The 22468-nt window shown below is 38.9% G+C and overlaps 1 protein-coding gene across 1 annotated transcript in view; it reads left to right on the forward strand.

Moving 5' to 3' along the window:
• LOC124878346 (transmembrane protein 132D) overlaps nt 1-22468 on the forward strand; it is a 61844-nt gene that overhangs the window by 18455 nt on the left and 20921 nt on the right. Inside the window, exon 3 of the mRNA XM_047382241.1 lies at nt 10431-10568. Coding sequence (XP_047238197.1) covers nt 10431-10568 — 138 coding nt within the window. The remainder of the gene's footprint in view (nt 1-10430; nt 10569-22468) is intronic.

A 22468-nucleotide genomic window follows, 5' to 3' on the forward strand; every position in this document is an offset into this window, starting at 1 on the left:
TTTTGGTCCTGTGGGACGAACAGAGCAATCAGCCAGGAGATGCTCAGATGAGCCACAGTAGAAACACTTATTAGTCTGGTGGCAACTCAATCTTTCCTCTGGGGAAAGCCGAGTCCGCCCAATCTGCATAGGTTCCATTTCTGTATTATGTGAAACTGAGGTGGGGCGAAACGTTTCAGTGATTTGGCTAGGAGGACGGATCCTAACGGTGCTCTGTTCAAGTCGGGATCTTTTTCTCTCTCTCATTCGGTTATCGAGTCTGACGGCTAAATTGATTAGTCCATTCAAAGTCTTGGGCTCATCAATTAATGCTAACTCATCCTTTAACGGATCGTTTAAAGACTGGAAGAAGGCTGCTCTGAGCGCGCAGTCATTCCATCCAGAGGCTGCTGCGAGGGTGCGAAAATCAATGGAGAACTCTGCCACTGACTGGTTTCTCTGTTTAATAGACCATAATCTTCGTGCAGTGGCAGTTAAATCAATCTCACAGGAAAAGACTTGTCGAAACTCCTCCTCAAAATCGGAGAATGTACAACCAAAATCTAAACAGTTAGAAAAACACGCCTCTGCCCATCTCAGGGCTTTACCGGTGAGTAACCCCAGAACATAGGAAATTTTCACTGAGTCAAATGGAAAAGACTGTGGGGAGTGATTAAAGACAAGAGTACATTGGAGGAGGAAACCCTTACAATCACCTTTCTCCCCGGAGAATTTTTCAGGATTTGGGGAAGTGACGTCACGTGAGTGCGGACGTTGCTGGGAGACCGGAGAAGCCGCAGCACCCTCTAAGGTCGGGGCGGTGAGGTTGCTCAGGGTGTGCTGAAACAGGGAGGTTAGTTGTTCGATCTGCTGGTTAGTTTGTTTTTGCCGTTCAAAAAGAGAGCGGAGGGAAGAGTCATGAGTTGTGATTTGATGAAGTTGTTCTGATAGAGTTCTCCTGAATGCTTCTGCTGGGTCGGGTTGGCCAGAGTGTTCTGTCATAGTGTTTCGAACCGATTTGACCCACTTGCAGAAAGCAATTCAGGAGACAGAGTTTAACGGTAAGGAGTTTATTTACAGTATGTTGAAATGTGCAAGAAACTGGAACCGGGATACCAACTGTAAAATAAACAGAACGGTAAGCAAGGGGAAACTCTGAGCTTATATTCTTAAATGATAATTCTGTCTTACTGATTTGAAGGAGAGATCCACCAGAGGGGGGTGGAGAGACCAGGAGGTTGTTTACCTGTGGGACTGGAGAATGTGAACACTGGTGTGCCAGGATGGTAGATGGTCCAAGAGTTTCTGTAGTTGGTGCAATGGAAGAAGGAGGGTGGACAGGGTTCGCAGAAGGAGATCCACGGAATGAAGGAATCAGGAGACTGCCAGCTGGTTTGATCCAATGAGGTAACAGGAGGCTTAAGTCTTGGTTCATGGAGCTGGATAGTTTCTTTCCAAAAGACGGTAATCCAGGCAGGGTTCGATACTGAAGGCAAAGTCAGGTTTAGGTAACCTTCAAGGCAACAATTCCAAAATTACAAAGAGCAAGCAAGGTCAAGGCAAAGGCAAAGGTAATGTGGCTTGAGCTGTACCACAAAGGGCAACACTCTGGCAGTGAGTTGCTGGCAGCCTCCTCCTTAAATACTCCTCAGCAGATCATCAAGAAGATAGAGAACACCGGTCACCTCTTCTCTGGTTCCAAGGCCATCTAGAGGCTAAGAACAGTAACAACGCCAAACAGACAGACATGGCACATATTCTGACACCGGTGTTGTAATTATGTCTCAAGGCTTTTGATAATTACAATTATTAAATGTCACTGTTTAATCAACCATTTCTGCCAAAACGTGGGGAACTTTAACCTTATTTTGACTGACAAATCACTCTTACACAAAATAAACACAAAACGCCTTCTCTTTATCTACGTGAAAATGTATTAAACCAATCAGCCTGATACAATCAACTCTTCGATTCAATAATCTTCACCTACTCAAACATGCAAAGTTCTACACAAAAGGGAAAATATCTAACTAAACAAAATAAAGCAAAACAGCAGTGGGTGTCTATGGAATCAACCAGCAGTTATGGCAAAAGTGATAATAGGACAAGGGAATATGGTGTTGAACGGAGTTTGAGATTGCCCCTCCCAAACTGTAACTCAGTTATACTAGGTCATAAAACATCCCCCAACTCTGAGCGGGGGTCCACACACACAAAAGAGTTATAAAACTTTTGGCGGCAAGCTAGTAAGACATGAAACTGAAGACAAAGAAAATGGTAGAATTTCACTATAAGGTTATTATAGCAGTCCAGTTCTACCGCGCACCTGCGCTCAGGTGTTCACCCGGTAAAGACACAAACTTGCAAGACACGGCGGCCTCAGAAATCAACACAGCACATCAAAGTTTCAATACAATGTTGCATGCACATACAATTTAGAAACATATCAGACTATAAGTGGCGATTCTAATCACCCTAACAATCCTACTCTACCCTGCCCACGCTATTCCTAATAAAGAAATAAAAATAAAAAAATAAAAGGATGAGTTTTACTTTGTTGAAGTCTTCCTTCTGAGCAGCGAGTGAGTGAAAAAGAGAAGGGGGGGGTTGAAGAGTTTCACGCGTCCGTGAATACTCAGCAAAGCAAAGTCCGTTTTCTTCCTTGGTGGCCTCCGTGGCAGAAAGGTAGAAAGTTTATGACGGACCATCACTAGTCGACTGGTACAAAAAAAACAAGGAGGGAAAATTGCGTCTCCTTGAAAACTCCGTGGTTTTTTTTTTGGTTACGTGTTAAACCCACGTCTTCGATCGGTAAAGTTGAAAACTTACAAGCCTTCCTATTCCTGTAAGTTTAATTCGCTCAGTTTCTCATTGGCCAATGGGGAGAAATAAATGAAAATCCACGTGGGTTTTTCTTCTCCAGAGAGAGATGCTTCAGATGTTGGTCCGTAATCCAACGTGAAAGCGCTTCTTTCAAACGTTCACCTTCCTATATTACCTCCTGTGACGTCAGACCTGGGACGGCCCCGTCATATCAGCCACAGTGGCCGCTGGGTTTTGTAGGACAGACTATCCTGCGTTACAAAATGGCCGATGACGTTGGAAAGGCATAGTGGCATCCAGCAACGTGCAAATGGTCCAATATTCAGCAAACAAGTGGTCCAACACGTGTCCCTGCTATCCCTGCTGCATCTCCACAGCCTGATGCTGCCACCACCATATTTCATGATGGGAATGCACTTTCAGGGTGATGTGCAGTTTTAGCTGGTAGGAAAAGCGAAAACATTATACTGCATTATACTGAGAATAAATCATATACAGGTGGACTACATTTACTAACTACTTGAATTATGATAGCAATTTGAGTCACTTGATTTTAGAGTAAAGGGGACGAAAACCTAAACATGCCACTCTTAAGATGTTGAAAAGAACCTGAACTCTTTCCTTCAACCTCAGTCAACTTTGTGTTGTGTCTATCAACTCCCAATAAAATACATTGAAGTTTCTGGTTGTAACCTGACATTGTGCAAAAGTCCAAGAGGTGTGAATACTTTTGCAAGCCACTGTGTTTTAGTATTCTTCCCTGAGAGCTTGTGCAAACGTAAAAAATGAATATTATGTAAAAGCTGAACCACCCTGTCACTCATACCTTACCTGGTCAGAAAGTGAGATGGATGGTTGTTGCAGCACCTGAGAGCTGCCTTTCACATGTGCTGTCAGCTTGAGTCTCCACAGCCATCCATCTTCTGTGCCCCATTGCCTCGCCTGCGCGCTGCTTTCCTCAGGGCCCACTAACTAAACCCATGGAGATGCGTCTCTGCTTCCAACTGTTCAAAAGAAAACGCCTCTACGCAGGGAAATCTTTTTTTTAACAAAGACAGAAAAAAAGGACTTTAGATAAGACTTCTTGTTACTGCCACTTTTTATTAGGTAAATCCTCCTCCATTTGGCCCTAATCCATAGAGATGTTCCATCATGGCAGGCCACCATATTTAGAGGCAATTACTAGATTAACCAGCCTGTTAAGTTTTCTCATTATTACTCTGAATATTACATCCTTATTCCTTCACTGATTGCTGTGCATTAAAGGTTTTAAGGTTTCCCCGATTGAAACCAAACTGCACATTCACACTCCAATTATTATTCTCTATAGTCTACAGAACTGCAATTAAGACTAAAAGAGGTTACTTATTGCTGGTTTGACTTAACACAGAGGGAAGCAGTTTAACAATACAGAAAAAAAATCTAATTGCAGATTTTCATTAAATAGATATATTGGATTCATTGTGGGTGGTTTATAATTTTTATCTCTGTTTAATATAAAACTACACCAAGCTCCTAGCAGAAAGACTTGGAGCAGATGTGTACAGTACCTTGCAAATGCATTCACAGCCCTTTTCCATATTTTACATTACAACCACAAAATTGTATAGAGGTCCTTCTCAAAATATTAGCATATTGTGATAAAGTTCATTATTTTCCATAATGTCATGATGAAAATTTAACATTCATATATTTTAGATTCATTGCACACTAACTGAAATATTTCAGGTCTTTTATTGTCTTAATATGGATGATTGTGGCATACAGCTCATGAAAACCCAAAATTCCTATCTCACAAAATTAGCATATTTCATCCGACCAATAAAAGAAAAGTGTTTTTAATACAAAAAACGTCAACCTTCAAATAATCATGTACAGTTATGCACTCAATACTTGGTCGGGAATCCTTTGGCAGAAATGACTGCTTCAATGCGGCGTGGCATGGAGGTAATCAGCCTGTGGCACTGCTGAGGTCTTATGGAGGCCCAGGATGCTTCGATAGCGGCCTTTAGCTCATCCAGAGTGTTGGGTCTTGAGTCTCTCAAGGTTCTCTTCACAATATCCCACAGATTCTCTATGGGGTTCAGGTCAGGAGAGTTGGCAGGCCAATTGAGCACAGTGATACCATGGTCAGTAAACCATTTACCAGTGGTTTTGGCACTGTGAGCAGGTGCCAGGTCGTGCTGAAAAATGAAATCTTCATCTCCATAAAGCTTTTCAGCAGATGGAAGCATGAAGTGCTCCAACATCTCCTGATACCTAGCTGCATTGACCCTGCCCTTGATAAAACACAGTGGACCAACACCAGCAGCTGACACGGCACCCCAGACCATCACTGACTGTGGGTACTTGACACTGGACTTCTGGCATTTTGGCATTTCCTTCTCCCCAGTCTTCCTCCAGACTCTGGCACCTTGATTTCCGAATGACATGCAGAATTTGCTTTCATCCGAAAAAAGTACTTTGGACCACTGAGCAACAGTCCAGTGCTGCTTCTCTGTAGCCCAGGTCAGGCGCTTCTGCCGCTGTTTCTGGTTCAAAAGTGGCTTGACCTGGGGAATGCGGCACCTGTAGCCCATTTCCTGCACACGCCTGTGCACGGTGGCTCTGGATGTTTCTACTCCAGACTCAGTCCACTGCTTCCGCAGGTCCCCCAAGGTCTGGAATCGGCCCTTCTCCACAATCTTCCTCAGGGTCCGGTCACCTCTTCTCGTTGTGCAGCGTTTTCTGCCACACTTTTTCCTTCCCACAGACTTCCCACTGAGGTGCCTTGATACAGCACTCTGGGAACAGCCTATTCGTTCAGAAATTTCTTTCTGTGTCTTACCCTCTTGCTTGAGGGTGTCAATAGTGGCCTTCTGGAAAGAAGTCAGGTCGGCAGTCTTACCCATGATTGGGGTTTTGAGTGATGAACCAGGCTGGGAGTTTTAAAGGCCTCAGGAATCTTTTGCAGGTGTTTAGAGTTAACTTGTTGATTCAGATGATTAGGTTCATAGCTCGTTTAGAGACCCTTTAATGATATGCTAATTTTGTGAGATAGGAATTTTGGGTTTTCATGAGCTGTATGCCAAAATCATCCGTATTAAGACAATGAAAGACCTGAAATATTTCAGTTAGTGTGCAATGAATCTAAAATATATGAATGTTAAATTTTCATCATGACATTATGGAAAATAATGAACTTTATCACAATATGCTAATATTTTGAGAAGGACCTGTATATATATATATACATATTTTATTGAGATTTTATGTGGTAGATCAACACAAAGTGCAAAAGTCTGAAGGGAAAGGAAACATGGTTATCAATTATTCTTACAGCAAAAGAAGTGTTTTGCTTATACATTCAGCACCTATTAATCTGATACCCATAAATAAAATCATTTACCTTTTTGGCCAACGTGCATAGTCTAAATGAGAAAATGTTGAAACACTAGAAAACTGATGCTCACAGACACTGATCTGACTGAGGTTGAGCTATTTTGCAAAAATGAATGGGCAAAAATGTCAGTCTTATGATGTGCGAAGCTGGTGGAGATATATCCCAAAGATTTCCAGTTATAACTGAAGCAAAAGGTTCTTCTAAAAAGTTTTAGATCAAAGGGGAATGAAAACAAATGTATATTAGACTTATCAGTTTTATTTGTAAAATATTTAGAAGCATTTAGAAAATCATGTGTCATTTTACTTCCAAAACCCAAATGAACAAAATTGAGGTCTGTGGGTAGAAGATAAGAAAATGTTCAATAGGCTGGAATAATTCTGCAGTGCACTCAACGTACTGAGTGAGGCAACTAAGTAGTTCTTTGATTTAACTATTTTTAAAAAAGCTATCAACAAATCACAACCGATTCCAACGTCACTTGTAACTGGACACTGTGTTAACACTGCATTACCATTACTGTGAACAATAAAGGCGCAGCCACCTTCCATCTTGTTATCTGCTACACTGAAACCAAATCAGGAGCATGCAGGTCCCTGTACTGAAACCTCATCTATTCTCCTTTGCTCATTTAAACCACACTGTGTTTTCCTCCTCTGTTGTTGCCCCCATAGCCTCATGGGAATGGTCAGACTGATAACAATTACCCCTTTCTGTTTTCTTCTGTCAGTCACTCTAATCCACAGGGAAACTGGTTTCAGATACTAACCAGATATGCTCTAAAGAACCTTTGCTGCAGGAATGCCTTCATTCTGGAGCTTTATTTTCTGTTCCAAGTTAAATGTGATTTAAGAACTCAATAATTTTTTATTTGTTAAAAACCCTGGAGAAAAAGTCAAACAGTGACCTAATAGGACAATCTAAATAAAAAGGGAACGCAAGAATAACACAAAAGAATTGACTGAAAAAAATACACCTAACAAAATGAGCACAAGACAATAAACTGATATGGCAAAAACCCAAATGGCAAAAATAACAACATAATATGGCAAGACTCATAAAGCATAACAACAAATAAGATGAAACATGGACACAGATGAAAACCTAACACCTCAGGATCGTGACACTAAGATGTTTTCTGAGATTATAAAGTTCAACATTAGGGACAATAAATGCCAAAAGTCCTCAAAGGTTTAAGTGCCTAAATTTAGGAAACACACATCTGGATATTTTCCAAAGTGTAAGTGGTACATCTGGACTCTTTTCCTGTATCAGAACGACATCTACCAGGTGCAGACTCAATGCAGACATGCTGCAGCTTTTCTATGCCGTCTCAGGTGTGTAATCTGGTTCCCATTCAAGACGTTAATGGTGAGTCTGCAAACAGTTAAAGTAAATCACAGTAATCAATGTGTCAAGCTGTGAAAGAGGGTTTGTTTTATTATATATGATGACTGTGTTGTCAATCTTCAATTTGAAACTGCTCCTACCAGGAGACAGGATTAGTCTAGAAGGTCTTTTGTAGACAAAAATACTGGTCCAATTGTGGCCTGGTCTAAAGATGGCCTCAAAAAAATGGTTTCTGGTAAAGGTTCATGTTGTGGAAATGCATCTTTGGTTTCCTCCATACCTTAGACATGCCCATAGCTACTCAGTGACTTTTTTACCTGCCTCTCTTTCATGTTTTTACTTTACTGAGACAGATCTGGTCAGAGAAACTGATGTGTCCAGGTGGTTTGAAGGTTTTGAATTCCTCTATTCTTTCCTTTTTTCTCTCCTAAATGTTCTGCCTGAAATTACTATTAGATATACAGTGTACCTCAGCATTTTAGGCTGTGACACTTGTCTTTAAGCATTCAGTTTCTTGCCCATAAATGTCCCCGTTTTTCCAATAGAAGTACATTTCAGAATTTGTGTTGGTTTGGATTAAGATTGTTTCCTTAGATAGGTAAAGCATGTACATTCCAGGACACATTTAACAGATGTCTTTAAAATTATTATACCGCTAAGTTATTATTTATTGACATTAAAACAGTTTTTTCTAGCATAACAATTTATATATTAGTGATTCCAGACATCCTTTCAGAAGCCTCCACTTTGTTTCTCACAGCCCATAAATAGGATCCTGACCCTGCTTTTAAAACCACAGCTCTAAATAAACCCAAATCTGATCAGTCAGAGCTTTTCCGTTAGCAAAAGAAAAGACCTCTTCGACACGAGTTGACCATAATGCTATGTTAATTACCTTGTAATGGCAATTAAAATGTAATTTTAACTTTAAGCAGTGGTATTTAGTTATGCATAAAAGCCACCAAATATTTTTTTTTGCGAGCCAGCTTTTACACTGGATGATTTCCCCTGTTAGCCTTGTCCTCGCTTTGTAAACTCCTATTAATTAGAGTAATGAGCTTCTGCAGCAGGCAGGTGGAACAGAAACAGGCAACCTTCAGGGTTGCGGCACAAGCTACAACCCACACTCAAATGCTTTTATTTATTCCTTTCTAATTGTAACCTTTAACCTTAGAGCTCTTCCTCTGTTTGAATTTAAAACAGCCGAATTTGTTGACTGAAAAAAAGAAAACCCTCCTTTCTTTAACTCCTGCTGTCTTAACAGCAGGAGTTCAAGCAAGCAATGAGGCTCCACAATCGATGTTCAAATTAGGGCCCACTTTGGCAGATAAGCAAATGAGCCCCAGCCCTGCAAGAACACAAATATGCAAACCAGTAGGTCAGTATTATTATATATCAGGTGATAATGCATGCATGGCTGGGTTGTTTTGCAGGGCTAAACAGGGACCAGCATTTTATTTTCTTCTGGATAAAACTAAAACCAAAGTCAGCACTAAGAGGAGTGCTCAGATTGCTCCTGCTCTTATCACAGATTACGCTTCTTCAGAAACTCATAATGCGCTCAACACTTGTGTTTATCTTGAAGATTGAGAGATAAACCACAGAGCTTTACATGCGAATCAAAACCAAAGACTTATACTTTTTTCAGAACTGTTGAAGAGAATTTGTTTAGGCTGTTTGTGAGCAGGTCTCACAGGAGACTTGCAAAAAACAAAGAGACAATATTGATTGTTGGTCTGCGCTTTGTTGTATTTTTTTTTTTTAACTCTCTGGCTTTTCCTGGCCTTCGCAATTTTTACAGAACGGTACCTCATTAACGCTTGACCTACTGAAAGCTTCGTATGCTGGGGAAAGCCCACAAGGATGTTTTTTTTTGTTCCTCATAATGCACACCATTTACAAATTAGTCAGCCAAGAAAACTCACAATCCATCTGTGCAATTTAAATTGTGAAAGCAGCACAACCAATGAGCAGACATGAAGGTGCAGAACCTGGCAGTACGGTTGGATATGAGCTGCTACATAGTTATTTATTATGTCAGATACACAAAGCTGCCTATTACTCAATTAGGATGCCCTGCACAATATATGTACTGTGCAAACGTTTTAGGCAGGAGTGAAAAAAATTATGTAAGCAAAGAATATAAATGATGATTGTTTATTTTTATCAATTTACAAAATGTTAAGTGAGCGAACCCAAACATACAGCCAAAGTCATTAAGAAGAACAAGAATTAGTGGAAATTATGGTATGGGCCCCAAATAGGCCTGATCTCAACATCATCGAGTGTGTCTGGGATTACATGAAGAGACAGAAGGATGTGAGAAGGCCTACATCCACAGAAGATCTGTGGTTGGTTCGCCAAGATGTTTGGAACAACCTACCAGACGAGTTCCTTCAAAAACTGTGTGCAGTTATATATAAACATAGATAGATAGATAGATAGATAGATAGATAGATAGATAGATAGATAGATAGATAGATAGATAGATAGATAGATAGATAGATAGATAGATAGATAGATAGATAGATAGATAGATAGATAGATAGATAGATAGATAGATAGATAGATAGATAGATAGATAGATAGATAGATAGATAGATAGATAGATAGATAGATAGATAGATAGATAGATAGATAGATAGATAGATAGATAGATAGATAGATAGATAGATAGATAGATAGATAGATAGATAGATAGATAGATAGATAGATAGATAGATAGATAGATAGATAGATAGATAGATAGATAGATAGATAGATAGATAGATAGATAGATAGATAGATAGATAGATAGATAGATAGATAGATAGATAGATAGATAGATAGATAGATAGATAGATAGATAGATATCATTCACCACATTTTTCACCTTTGCATTTGTGGCTTTTTGCAGAGCATCAGTAAAGAAAGGTGTGACCTTTCGAACAGCGACACCCAGTAACTCTTTACTGTGGGACATCACACTGGATATGGGAGCAGATGGAGTCATTGCTGTTATTTGCCAGAGAAAGGCCCCCATACCTGGGAAAAGGTAAGTTAATTAAATATTAGCAATACTCAGTCTAGTGCCTATTTTTTTCACCTGTGATTTTAATGTTTTATTTAAATGTACTGATCCTCAAACAAAAAGTCCAAAAAAATTTAAATGTTATTTTTTGGTATTAAGTGAGTCCTAATTTCTGTTGCTATGAAAATACATCCTGTTACATATTTTGTTTTCTGCAAAGTGTAACCATTTTATACTTTGGGAGCCAGTCTAAACTCTCTGCACTGAACAGGTCTAGCACCGGCTTGCTGCACTCTGTGCTGTCTCCTAAAAGGCTACAAGTTCTCCTCTTAACCCATTCTAAATCAGTATTGCCTGCTTATCTTTATTACCCACTTCAGGTCTGTATTGCTTTTATTTCTAACATTAACCAGCTGTGCATAGTCATGAACTACTAAAATGCAGCAACCCCTTTTTTCAACTTAAAGTTTGAAGGATGTCAAGAGTGCGTTGAGCTGCATCTATGTAACATTAAAACTATTTGCACTACATCTTTAGGTCAGTTGGATCAAGCTGACATCTGCAGGTCAGTTGGATCCAACTTGGTTCTTATTGCTTCTGAGTACTTAATCTTATTAAACAGGACTACAACCTCTCTTTGTCTGAGATGTCCTTTCTAATTAAGCAGCTTTATACCATTTACCTAAGTTTAACTGAGTTTAGTCATAGGTTAAGTGGGTGACTTTTTAACAGTACAGTGCCTGAATGGTAACTCTGGTTTAGCTGATGAGATCCACAGCTCAGGTGGCAGAATCTGTCCGCACAACCCATATTAGTCATGCAATCCTCACATCTGGGTTTTATGGAATAGTGACAAAAATAAAGTGGTTGTTGAAAGACATCCATAGGAAGTTCTGTTTACAGTTTTGCACAAGCCATATAGGGGAGACAGCAACCATGTGGAAGCAAAAAGTTAACCTTTTGACCTACATGCAAGACTCTCTGGGGAGGAAAACAACACTAAACTTAACTAAAACTAGAAATGCCAACCTTGAAAGAATGCATTCCAATCTGACTTCTGAGTTCTGTTTTACAGCAATTTCTATATTGCATATTTTTACAATTCTAAAGAATGAGTTTCTTTATGTGAAGATTCTGGTGGAGACATCACCAGAAGGCTGTGCAGCAATAATTGCAGCTAAAGGTAATGTGAAAAGGTATTGACTCAGGAGGCTGACTACATATGGATGACAAAATCTTCAGATTTTTATTTGTAAAATATTTTGAAAACCATCTGTGTTTTTTCTTCGTTTTCACAATCCTACTGCTTTTACTGGTTTTCACATGAAGCCCCAACAAAATGCATTGAAGTTTGTGGTTATAAAGTGGAAAAAAATGCCTAAACATGTATAGGGTATGAATAATTCTGCAAAGCAATTCTTTAGTAATGAATTGATTATTTTGTGCATAGGTATCTAAATGGCTTTATATATCAGTCATATATTCAGTTATAAAATTTTTTGTAATAGCATAGTCTTGATTGTATTGTTGACTATAATACTAGACTGCTCTAGTTGATAGAAACAGGTACTGTACAGGTACATGTAACTGTACATATTTCTTATTAAATATTCAGATTTTTGATTAGGGATGGATTATGAAGTAGCAGCAAGGTTGCTACTGAAGCAGCCTTGACATATAAAGGAGAACACAGAAATAAGCATGGTAAAGGTTAAAGAATATTTCTGTGATCCTATTACTGTCCAGGATTACATAATATTTTTGTCATTTAGGCTAAAATCTGAATTATCAGATTGGGGTCCAATATGTGTATGGTTCGTTCTTTGGTTGTCCCATTTCAAAACAAAATGGCCAAAAGAAAATAATCGTGCTGATTTTTTGTTTTTCCATGTTTAAACCCGTGTGATTCATAGGGTTGATGTTAAACAATGGGAGTAAGATGTGGTGTACATCATAATAACAATATTACAGATGTCAAACTAGAGTCATTTACAAATATGTTACAAGGTCACTGTCGTGTAATCTTACAACAAGAAGAAAGAAAAATAAGACAAAATAAATTAAATAAGATTTACCATATCTTTCGATTAAATTAAACTTCCAGAAGTAGGACGTCTGGATAAGAGGGCTTTCAGGTAAGCAACGTGTGACATATTATCATCACAGCTCACGCGCATTGCCACAAGGTAGGACATATTGTTGGATAGCAGAGATAGTCAAAACACTGGAAATTACGTTTGTCACCAAAGAGGAAGCGCTTTGGCTGGAAAACTGCGGAAAATAAATCAGTAATTCCTCAAGATACTGGCAATGGCTGCACTCCAACCCTGCATTGATTACAGAACATGTGCCAAATTCTGTTACCCTAAAATAATAGTCCCCCTTCCAACTGCACATTGTGACTCCAGGAGGCATTGTTGCTTCACATAGGCTGTGTGCTTGCCTCACACTAGACGATTCTCCTCACCAGTCTACTAAGCACTAACCCTAACCTCACAGGACTCATACCTAAACCTAAGAAAGAACTCCGTGGAAACACTATTAGGTGAAATACATGTAGCGCCCATGGTGTAGCAACGGTGCTGTGTGACCAGGGGAACAGAATTTCGCACAAGTTCTGTAAAAAATGCAGGGTTCGAGTAAATCCATTACCAGTATCTGGCTCTGCCAAAAGGTCCCAAAATGACATGGTGAAATGACAAAATATAAAACATCTTCTTTTAACCATTAAAATTAGAAAAACACAACTTTTTTTATTTTTGGAATTGGCGTTTTTCTAATTTAATTTTGAAAAAAAGAAAAAACGTATAAAAACAACAATAATTTTTTGTTTCGTTTGGTTTTTTACGGTCCCTGAATAAACTTAACTGCTTCTACTACTGTTGCTTCTATTGAACTGTTTATGATTTTCTGCTATATTTTTCACAACCAGAATGAAAAAAAAGACACCCTTTCGTCTTTTATAAATCAACTTGAAAAATTGTATAGGCTATGCACATTATTTTGTTGATCTAAAGAATCTCAGCTTGCAAGTGTTTTTCAGCTTTAACTGTGACGTTCACAGTGAAGAAGAGACTGTATTGACTGCTGCAGCTTCGTTTTTTTGTGTCATGTAACTTGCTCTGCAGGCTGAGCTCAGAAAGTTGTTGACATGTAAGAAATATGCATAGAGCACAACTAAAACTGCAGTCATTTAAATGTTACAAAGTTAAAAGCAAACGTTAAGTGTGCAAAGCAGAGAAAAACTTGGAAGATTTGTCTTCAAAAGCCTAACTGGAGCAGTCAAAACAGACAGTGAACATTCTAGCATTAGTCTAGCACTTCTGCAAACCGCTCATTTACAGAATGTTCCTCGAACAATATCCAAACCCGATCCCATTTTAGATGGGTACATGGTAATGATTTGACTAATTTCATGTAGGATCATTTTGAAGATAAAAATATAAAGCAGGTCATTGGAAGCTGATTATGATAGTAATGTTTGACAACAGTGCAAAGGACAATGCAAACAGGATAGCAATTGTTGTGATATGTTCTGACAGGAAATAAAGTTTATTTCATGACTCAAATGTGACTGCAGCAAAGAACATCAAATTTTCTAAGCTACTGAAGTATTCAAAAGTAAATATCATTCAGAAGCATGAGATCACAACGGTCTCCACAAATTTTAAACCTCTTCATGAAGCCACACTCAAAAATATTCAATATAATTTAGGAACCAATAAACCAACAAAGGACTATTTGAGTAAGTCACCAGCTATGTAACAAACCTGCTGTCCATCCAGCTGTCCTACCATGTTGTTGTGCACTACATAAGTCTTTGTTGCTTTCCAAGCTTGCAAGTGAACCCCAAAGTGGGTGCTTTGAGATTAAATTCAAACAGTAAGATTATGTCTGCCTTTAGAGTGGCTCCAAGAAAAGATTTTATGACTAAAGCTCTCTTGAATGGTTGCCAGTGCAGGAAAAGGCCAAGTCCCTTCAGCCAAGTTTTGCAAGAATGATTAAGGGCCTAGCAATGAAACGAAGGGTGGTAATTCATTGGAAATAAAACTTCTTTTTTTCTTTTGTCTTGTGTATTGATTTGAATTATTTTTTCTTAAATCTTAAATGCTAATTGTTTGCTTGAGAATTCTTTGAATGAGAACTTTGCTTTGTACAGAGAGAAAGAATTGAACTTCTGGGCATTGGTTTGACCTCATTATGCTGTTCTCCCCATGTTGTGGATTATGACAGTTTTACAAAAACTACTTTGTGGGTTAACATATTTCTTTCACTATTACTGCTAATGCTCTCTTAAAATGTGACAAAAAACACAGGACCCCTGCTGAGGGTGCCTGCTGTCACACCTCTGTGGGGATTTATGTGATTTTTGCCTTGCTAGCTTTTGTCAGCTCGAATAGTATTTTTGCTGTATCAGTACACTGGGTCTGTTTTTTCTATGCTTCATTGAAGAAGCTCAGCTTGGATCTTAATAAACTTGCAAGCAGATTGCAAGCCATGAAAACATAGCTGATGAGGATGTTTATCATTCCTCTGTGAGCTTCCCAACTATGACAGGGGTGTGTGGATATCTGTGTTAATGCAGACTTAAAGGGATATGCCGTGCCTGCTGATGTGAGCCAGGCATATCTTCTTGTAATACTTGGCCAGAATGCGATTACTATCTTTTAATCTCAGGTCTCTGAGCAATATGTTACAATGATTAAATTACACTAAATCTTTCTTTTGCCCTTAATAAAGAAAATCCTTCTGCATGCTTTGTTTTTGAGGTTGAAATTTAATAAAGGATTCATACATATGATTTGTAATTCCACATTGCTGTTGTTCCAGTACACACTGGTAGCTGTGTCGCAGCCCCTAGTTATGCAGCAAAAGGGACTCAGTGAGTCTGCACAACTCTGACAATGATTTATAACTTGTGCACACTGCAGAGAGTCTGATAAAGTCCATGATGTTATGTGCATGCTTATTTTGTTTTGCCCCACCAATATATCTTCTCTGTTGTTCAATAAGATGCCAAGAAATAAAAGCTAAAATACTAACTTTGAACATGGCAGAACAATTAAATGCGGGGCAGCAGGATACTCTGCTCCAGCTGGCATCAAGAAGAGGCCACTATAAGTAACAGATGCGTATACCTTTTGCTATGGGATGCCGCTGTACTTAGAACAATCCATTCATATTTTTACACTTGCAGGCATTCCCAGTAAAAGGTTTTCTGCTAAAAGAAATTATGTTTTTTATGTTTCTTCAAAAATGCCTCCAGTTGCAGAGTCCTCTTCAAAGCTTAAAAATAGGGCAGGCCATGTCTTGTCTCAGTTCCTCAGATCACATGTACAAATTCTTTCATGGGGCGAAATTCACAACATGTCACCATGAATTTTGTGCTGGATATTGCTAAAAGTCTGGTCTCCTACCAGATACTGGTCTTTTGGAAATTATGCAATTATTTGAAAATAAAGTATGCTAAATTTAAAGTCAAATTATTGAGACCAAAATATTTTAGTTTGAACACAGCAGCACAATTTGTGCTGTTATTTGAACAAATAGCACAAAAAATATATATTGATAAATACATTACTTCTTTTTTTGTTGTTGTTGTGCATTCTAAATGATCAGTGAAGGTTAACGAGGAAGCAAGATTTAGGGATTCAAAGAGTTTTAAAACAATATCCTTGGAAGAAACAAAACCAAATTGGAGATGTTTAGTAACATTGAACAAAACCTTAACTGGCAAGATTAGGGCTGAAAATTTGGGCTTTTCCTAAAGCTTGGTTGAATTTGGATCATCAATAGCACAATAATCTCAACAAAAAGTTGAAGGCACTTTAGAATGGTTGAAAAAGAAAACAGTCCAATAGTTTTAATAGACCTGTCTGTAATGTCTTCTGAGATCTAACAAAACAAGGACCAAAACAAAGCTCTTTTAAAAGAACAATTTTTTCAGCACATCACTAAAAGAACAAGTTCTTCCCATGAGTCATGGCATCCACTTCTCATGTTGCATTTACGGACAGGTACAACATAGGAAATTCCACACATTACATCTCCCTTTAAAGAAAATAACCTACCAGCATTTCACATTATATACCTTGCATACCATCACTTTATACTGTTGCACATTATTGCATCATAACATGAATTATCATTCATTCTCTTTCCGGTTTCTACATACATAAACAGGTGCATACCAAGGTTTTAATAGTTTTGCAATTTTCATTAGTTTTTATTTTTATTTAGTTTTGACTTTGCATTTTCAATTCTATTTTAGTTTTAATTAGTTTTTAGCATTTGTTTGCTAGTTTAGTTTAGTTTTTATTTTTTGAAGTCTTTATTAGTTTCAGTTATAGTTTTAGTGGGTTTTTTTTCTGAAATCAAATCCGGGGACATTTTCAGCTCAGAGATTGAAAGAAATAAATGTTATCAAGATATAATGAAAACATTGGTACAGTTACAGTTTCATTTATTTTAACATATTTATTCATAATTAAACTATAAAAATCAAGTGTAATAGCAGGAAAAGTCTATCCACACTGTTGTTAGCAGAGTAATACAACAAATAAATAGCAGTAGTAATGTCTGTCTTCTTTACTCTCTTTGACAAAATTTCCCAATTTCACCAAATAAACTACAAAAACTTAGAAGAAATCGTACACCAACTAAGCTCTTCTTCCTGTTGCCTCGATGTTTTACCCACAGCTTTCCTTAAGAAAGCTTTGCCTGTAATAACATCTGATTTAACACAAATAATAAACACGTCCCTTTTGTCAGGTGTTTTCCCCCAGGCCCTGAAAACAGCAATTATCAAACCTCTATTGAAAAAGAGCAACATGGACAAGCTGCTACTGCAGAACTACAGGCCTATATCAAACATCCCCTTCATCAGTAAGATTATTGAAAAAGCTGTGTTTCAACAGTTAAACAACTTCTTAACAACGACCAACCGCTTTGATGTCTTCCAGTCAGGCTTCCTGCTCACCACAGTACAGAGACTGCTCTTGTCAAGGTGTTCAATGACATCCGAATAAATGCAGACTGTGGAAGAACCACAGTGCTGGTATTATTGGACCTTAGTGAAGCATTCGATACTGTTGATCACTTCATTTTATTAGAGCGCCTGAAAAACTGGGTCGGCCTTTCTGGTACAGCACTCAACTGATTTAAATCCTACTTGAAGGACAGGAACGTTTTTGTGTCAGTAGGTAACTTTACATCAGAAACCACAAAAATCACATGTGGCGTTCCCCAAGGGTCCGTCTTAGGGTCCCTTCTATTCAATATCGACTAACTCAGATTTTAACAAACAACAACGTAAGTTATCATAACTATGCAGACGACACACAGCTATACGTTACGATGTCACCGGGTGACTATGAACCCATTCAAGCGCTGGGTAAATGCTTAGAAGAAATCAATGCATGGATGGGCCAAAAATTTCTTCAGCTGAATCAAAACAAAACTGAAGTAATAATCTTTGGATCAAAGGAAGAGTGGTTAAAAGTTAGCACACAGCTTCAGTTAATACAGCTAGAAACCACCAGTCAGGCTCGAAACCTGGGTGCAGTGATGGACTCAGACCTGAACCTTCAGAGGCACATAAAGATAGTAACAAGGTCGGCCTTCTATCACCTAAAGAACATCTCCAGGATTAAAGGACTAATGTCTCAGCAGGACCTTGAAAAACTAATTCATGCGTTCATCTTTAGTAGAATTAATTACTGCAACGGTGTCTTCGCAGTTCTGCCTAAAAAGTCGATCAAACAGCTGCAGTTGATCCAGAACGCTGCTGCCTCACTAGAACTAAGAAAGTGGAGCACATCACCCTGGTTCTAAAGTCCCTACACTGGCTCCCTGTAGCTCAGAGAATAGACTTTGAAATACTTCTGTTAGTCTATAAATCACTGAATGGCTTTGCACCAAAATATATTACAGACTTGTTGTCAGTGTATCAACCACCCAGACTTCTCAGGTCTTCTGGCTCAAATCTGCTCTGCATACCCAGAACCAGAACCAAACATGGAGAAGCAACTTTTAGTTCTTATGCTCCACTAATCTGGAATAAACTCCCAGAAAACAGTAAAAGCGCCAAAACCCTAAATTGCTTTAAATCAAGATAAAAAACTTATTTGTTTAGAGTGGCCTTTGACTGTGCCATCTAAACATTATTAGTTACGTTTTCAGTCCAATTTTCCTTTCATTTTCTTATCCATCATTCTATTCTCTTTATTTTATTTAAATTTTTTAAAATTACTTCTGTTGTTTGATTTTCTGTATCATTGTAATGTTTTCCTTATGTACAGCACCTTGAGTGCCTTGTTGCTGAAAAGCGCTATATAAATAAACTTGATTTGACTTTCAGTAACTTTCATACGTCCAAACTGAGTGGAAAAAAACCCTCAGTCTGAGTTTGAAAATCACTTTAATAAATTAGCAAAACATCTAATAACTAACTCAGGAAATATAAACTAAAGGTCACCAATCAATTCTGAAACATCTTACTTTGGACGAATCCTTGTTGACACTGTAGCTCCACTTTCCCAAATCAGGGAGTTGTGCTCTTGTCTTCCTTTTTCTTTCTTTCTGCTCTCGGTGGAGGAGGACGCTTTTTCTCTGTCTCCCACCCCCTCCCATATCTGCCCTGCTTCAGCTCTGTCTTGTCTTTGGAGCCTCTTTTTGCAAATCTTCCAAATTCTTAGTTATGGATTTGGTCAGCTGGTCTCTCAATGCAATTGATCAAATTTTCTCGAGGAGAAGACAGGGTGAAGGAGAGCCCAACTTGTCCGGACTGGACGTTTTTCTCTGGATACACAATGGAGAAATTCGGAGTGTCAGCAGCTGTTCTGGCTATTGTAAGGCTGCCTGGCACGTGTGATGGGATCTTCAGGGCGATCAGCACTCAGACTGAGATGTTACGTGAGCTGAATCGCAGACTGGATGTGATCCTTAGGATTGCAGGCAGGTTGCGGTTCCTGGACTCAGGGGTGAAATGGGATAAATCTTGGAGAAAGTTGTTCGCTCGGATCTGGCAGAAAGACCATGAATTTGGCTGTTTGGATTCGCCTTTGAGAAGCACCAGCGAGACTCTCAAGGCTGACGGAAAATTAAGAGTCAGCCTAACCCAAATAATTATTGTTTTTCTGAATCTGGCTCCCCTGCACGGCCTTGATAGCTGGCTATCTTCAACTTCTCCTGGAAGTTATGTAAACATGACGCTCTGCTCCCTCTGCTCCCTCCCTTCCCTGAGGACACCTGTGGACCTGCTCAGAACTGTGTGGCCAGTTGATGACTATGACTCGTTCATAAAAACTTGGTTTATTAGCATTTGTGTCTTCACCTTTAGTTAAATAAAAACACATCCAAGCTATTTGTTTTTGTTTTTTTGGGGGGGGATTTTTTAAAATTTTTTTATGTTGACAACACTAGTAACGTTTCCTACAGCGAAACAAACCTTCATCGCAGCCAGGATCAGCCCAGTCCAAGGCGATGCACTCAGCTCTTCTTCTACTGTCTGTAACGTTAACAGCAGTGCGACCAGCTACCGCAACATGCTCACTCGGACTTTCTACCCTGGGCTACCGTAGTATGTCTACACACAACATTTTTCATTCACAAAACGCTAAAATCGGAGACATTTCCGGGGACAGCTTTAGCCGGGGACAGGTCATCTAAATCGGGGATGTCTGGTCACCCTACACCACAAGACACTTGGTTTAATCTAAAACACAGTCATATTCAAAGTAATCCCAATTTGGACTCAACAACAACCCGAGACTAGTCTTCATACTTATGCATGAGACACACAAAAGAAAACTAAGCACATTATCTCTATAAGTTCAGTTAATTTTAGTTAGTTTTGCGAACACTCGTTACAGTTTCAGTTAGTTTTCGTGTTTTTGCAAAGTCTCATTTTTATGTTTATTTCAGTTAACGAAAATGTTTTTTTACTTCTAGTTTTCGTTAACGATAACCTTGGTGCATACATGGTTTCAGCATTAAAACACAGTCTCATTGACAGTCTCTGGCCTCTCACTTGAATATTATCTAGATCTTTACTGTTCCCTAAAGTTACAGGGGATGTGTGGTCTGTAATGAGTCTAAAGCTGCCAAGTTCCAACAAACATTTTTCTAAATGTTCACATCCAAAAACACTGGCTAAAACACTTCTTTTCAATTTGAGCATAACTTATTTCAGCATCTCACAGCCGCCTGGAACAATATGCTACAGGTTTCCAGTCACCATTATGACACCCAGGCTGTACCTGCTGCCATCAAGAGATACCACAGCTGGCCTACTTATGTCGCAGAAGGACAATACAGGAGCACAACATTTAGCTTTTCAAAGGCAATCTGTTGACATAGTCCCTAAAGCCATGCCACCATCATCTTTAGTCCCTCATAGGGGTTGGCCCCAGATCTAGAATAAATTTAGCCATATAGTTGACCATTCCAAGAAACCGCTTGAGCTCCAAAACATTTTGTAGCTGTGGGGGTTCCTCAATCCCTGCCACCTTTGCTGGTTTTGCTTGCATGCTGTTCTCATTAAAGATGTGCCCCAGGAACCGAATACTTCTGTGTCTGAATTTGCATTTAGCCAATTGTTCATCTTCAGGGCTGCAGCATGGATCACTCTGAGCACTTTCTCTAGTCACTGATAATGGATCTCCTCTGTTTCCAAATGAACAATGATGTCATCTATATGACATCATTGTCATATAGATGACATCTAATGTCATCTAAAGTTCATTCTATACAAATGAACTTTAGTTCATTCAAGCCCTTTCAGTGTTTCAGTCATCTCCCGAATGGGAGTCTCCAGAAAGTGTGACTTCCAAAAGGCATAGTGTACATGGCTAATCTGCAACTATCCTCATGGAGAGGAATATAATAGAAGCTGCTAGCTGCATGAAGTGATGAAAGTACTTTCGATCCTGAGAGTCATGCCATGATCTCATCTACTGTCAGGAGCACATACTTGTTTTGTTTTACAGTGTTTTCAGTAATCTCAAATCAACACAACACCTAACTTCCTATTTGGTTTGGGGGTTAGTTTAACTGGTTCAGTTTGTAACAGTCCACTGGTACCAAAAACAGTACTGATGTGTTCCACCTGTTCTACTAAACCCAAATTTACAGCGCCAGATCTGCTGAGTAAGTTGTTACTTTTTCCTTTGATCATGTACAGTGGGAAGGAATACTTAAGTCCTTTGTTGACAGGAGTGGGTCTAAACCACCCCATGAGTTTAATTTTCCTCCGAGGCCTACAAAACATGTCCCTGGAGGGCTGAGTTTGTACACCTTAGGGAGTGTCCTGAAGGTGTTTCTCCTGGTCCCATGGTACATCAGTGAACAGACTGCTGTGCCCTGCTGCATTCTGTGCCCTGGGATCTGGAGAAATGAGAAGGTTTTCAAAGAGGTAGTGCAGGGAAACTCAAAAGTGACTACAATAATAGTTAAGACACAATGGCCGGAGCTGGTCAAATCAAAATCTAATTTTACCATCAACAAATCATAAACTATGCCTGAAGGCTAAAAGAAAACAAAAAGAACACCATGCCGGCTTTCTGAATTACATGCAGTGTATTTAATAACATTCCGTCAAAATCACCTAGAAACAGTGTGTTTGGTTCAGACATTTATTAATAGTCCTCAAGCGAACCATCATCTGTAGGAGGAGGATGCATGCAGAGAGCAGTCACCTGTAGTCAGACTTACTGCATAAGATCAAACGGGAGGAAGACCCCGCTGAATCGCCAAAGCACCAACATGCAATATCTAAGCTTAAACTACCTTTACTGTGGTCAAACGTTTGCTGTTTTGCCCTTTAAAGGCGACCTATTATGCAAAATTCAATTTTTGATTGTTTTTATACTTCCATTTGGGTCTCTAATGCTTATATAAACAACAAAGAAAAAACATTCAGCCTT

Source organism: Girardinichthys multiradiatus, chromosome 12 (genome assembly GCF_021462225.1).
Source record: "Girardinichthys multiradiatus isolate DD_20200921_A chromosome 12, DD_fGirMul_XY1, whole genome shotgun sequence".
In the NCBI taxonomy this organism is placed as follows: domain Eukaryota; kingdom Metazoa; phylum Chordata; class Actinopteri; order Cyprinodontiformes; family Goodeidae; genus Girardinichthys; species Girardinichthys multiradiatus.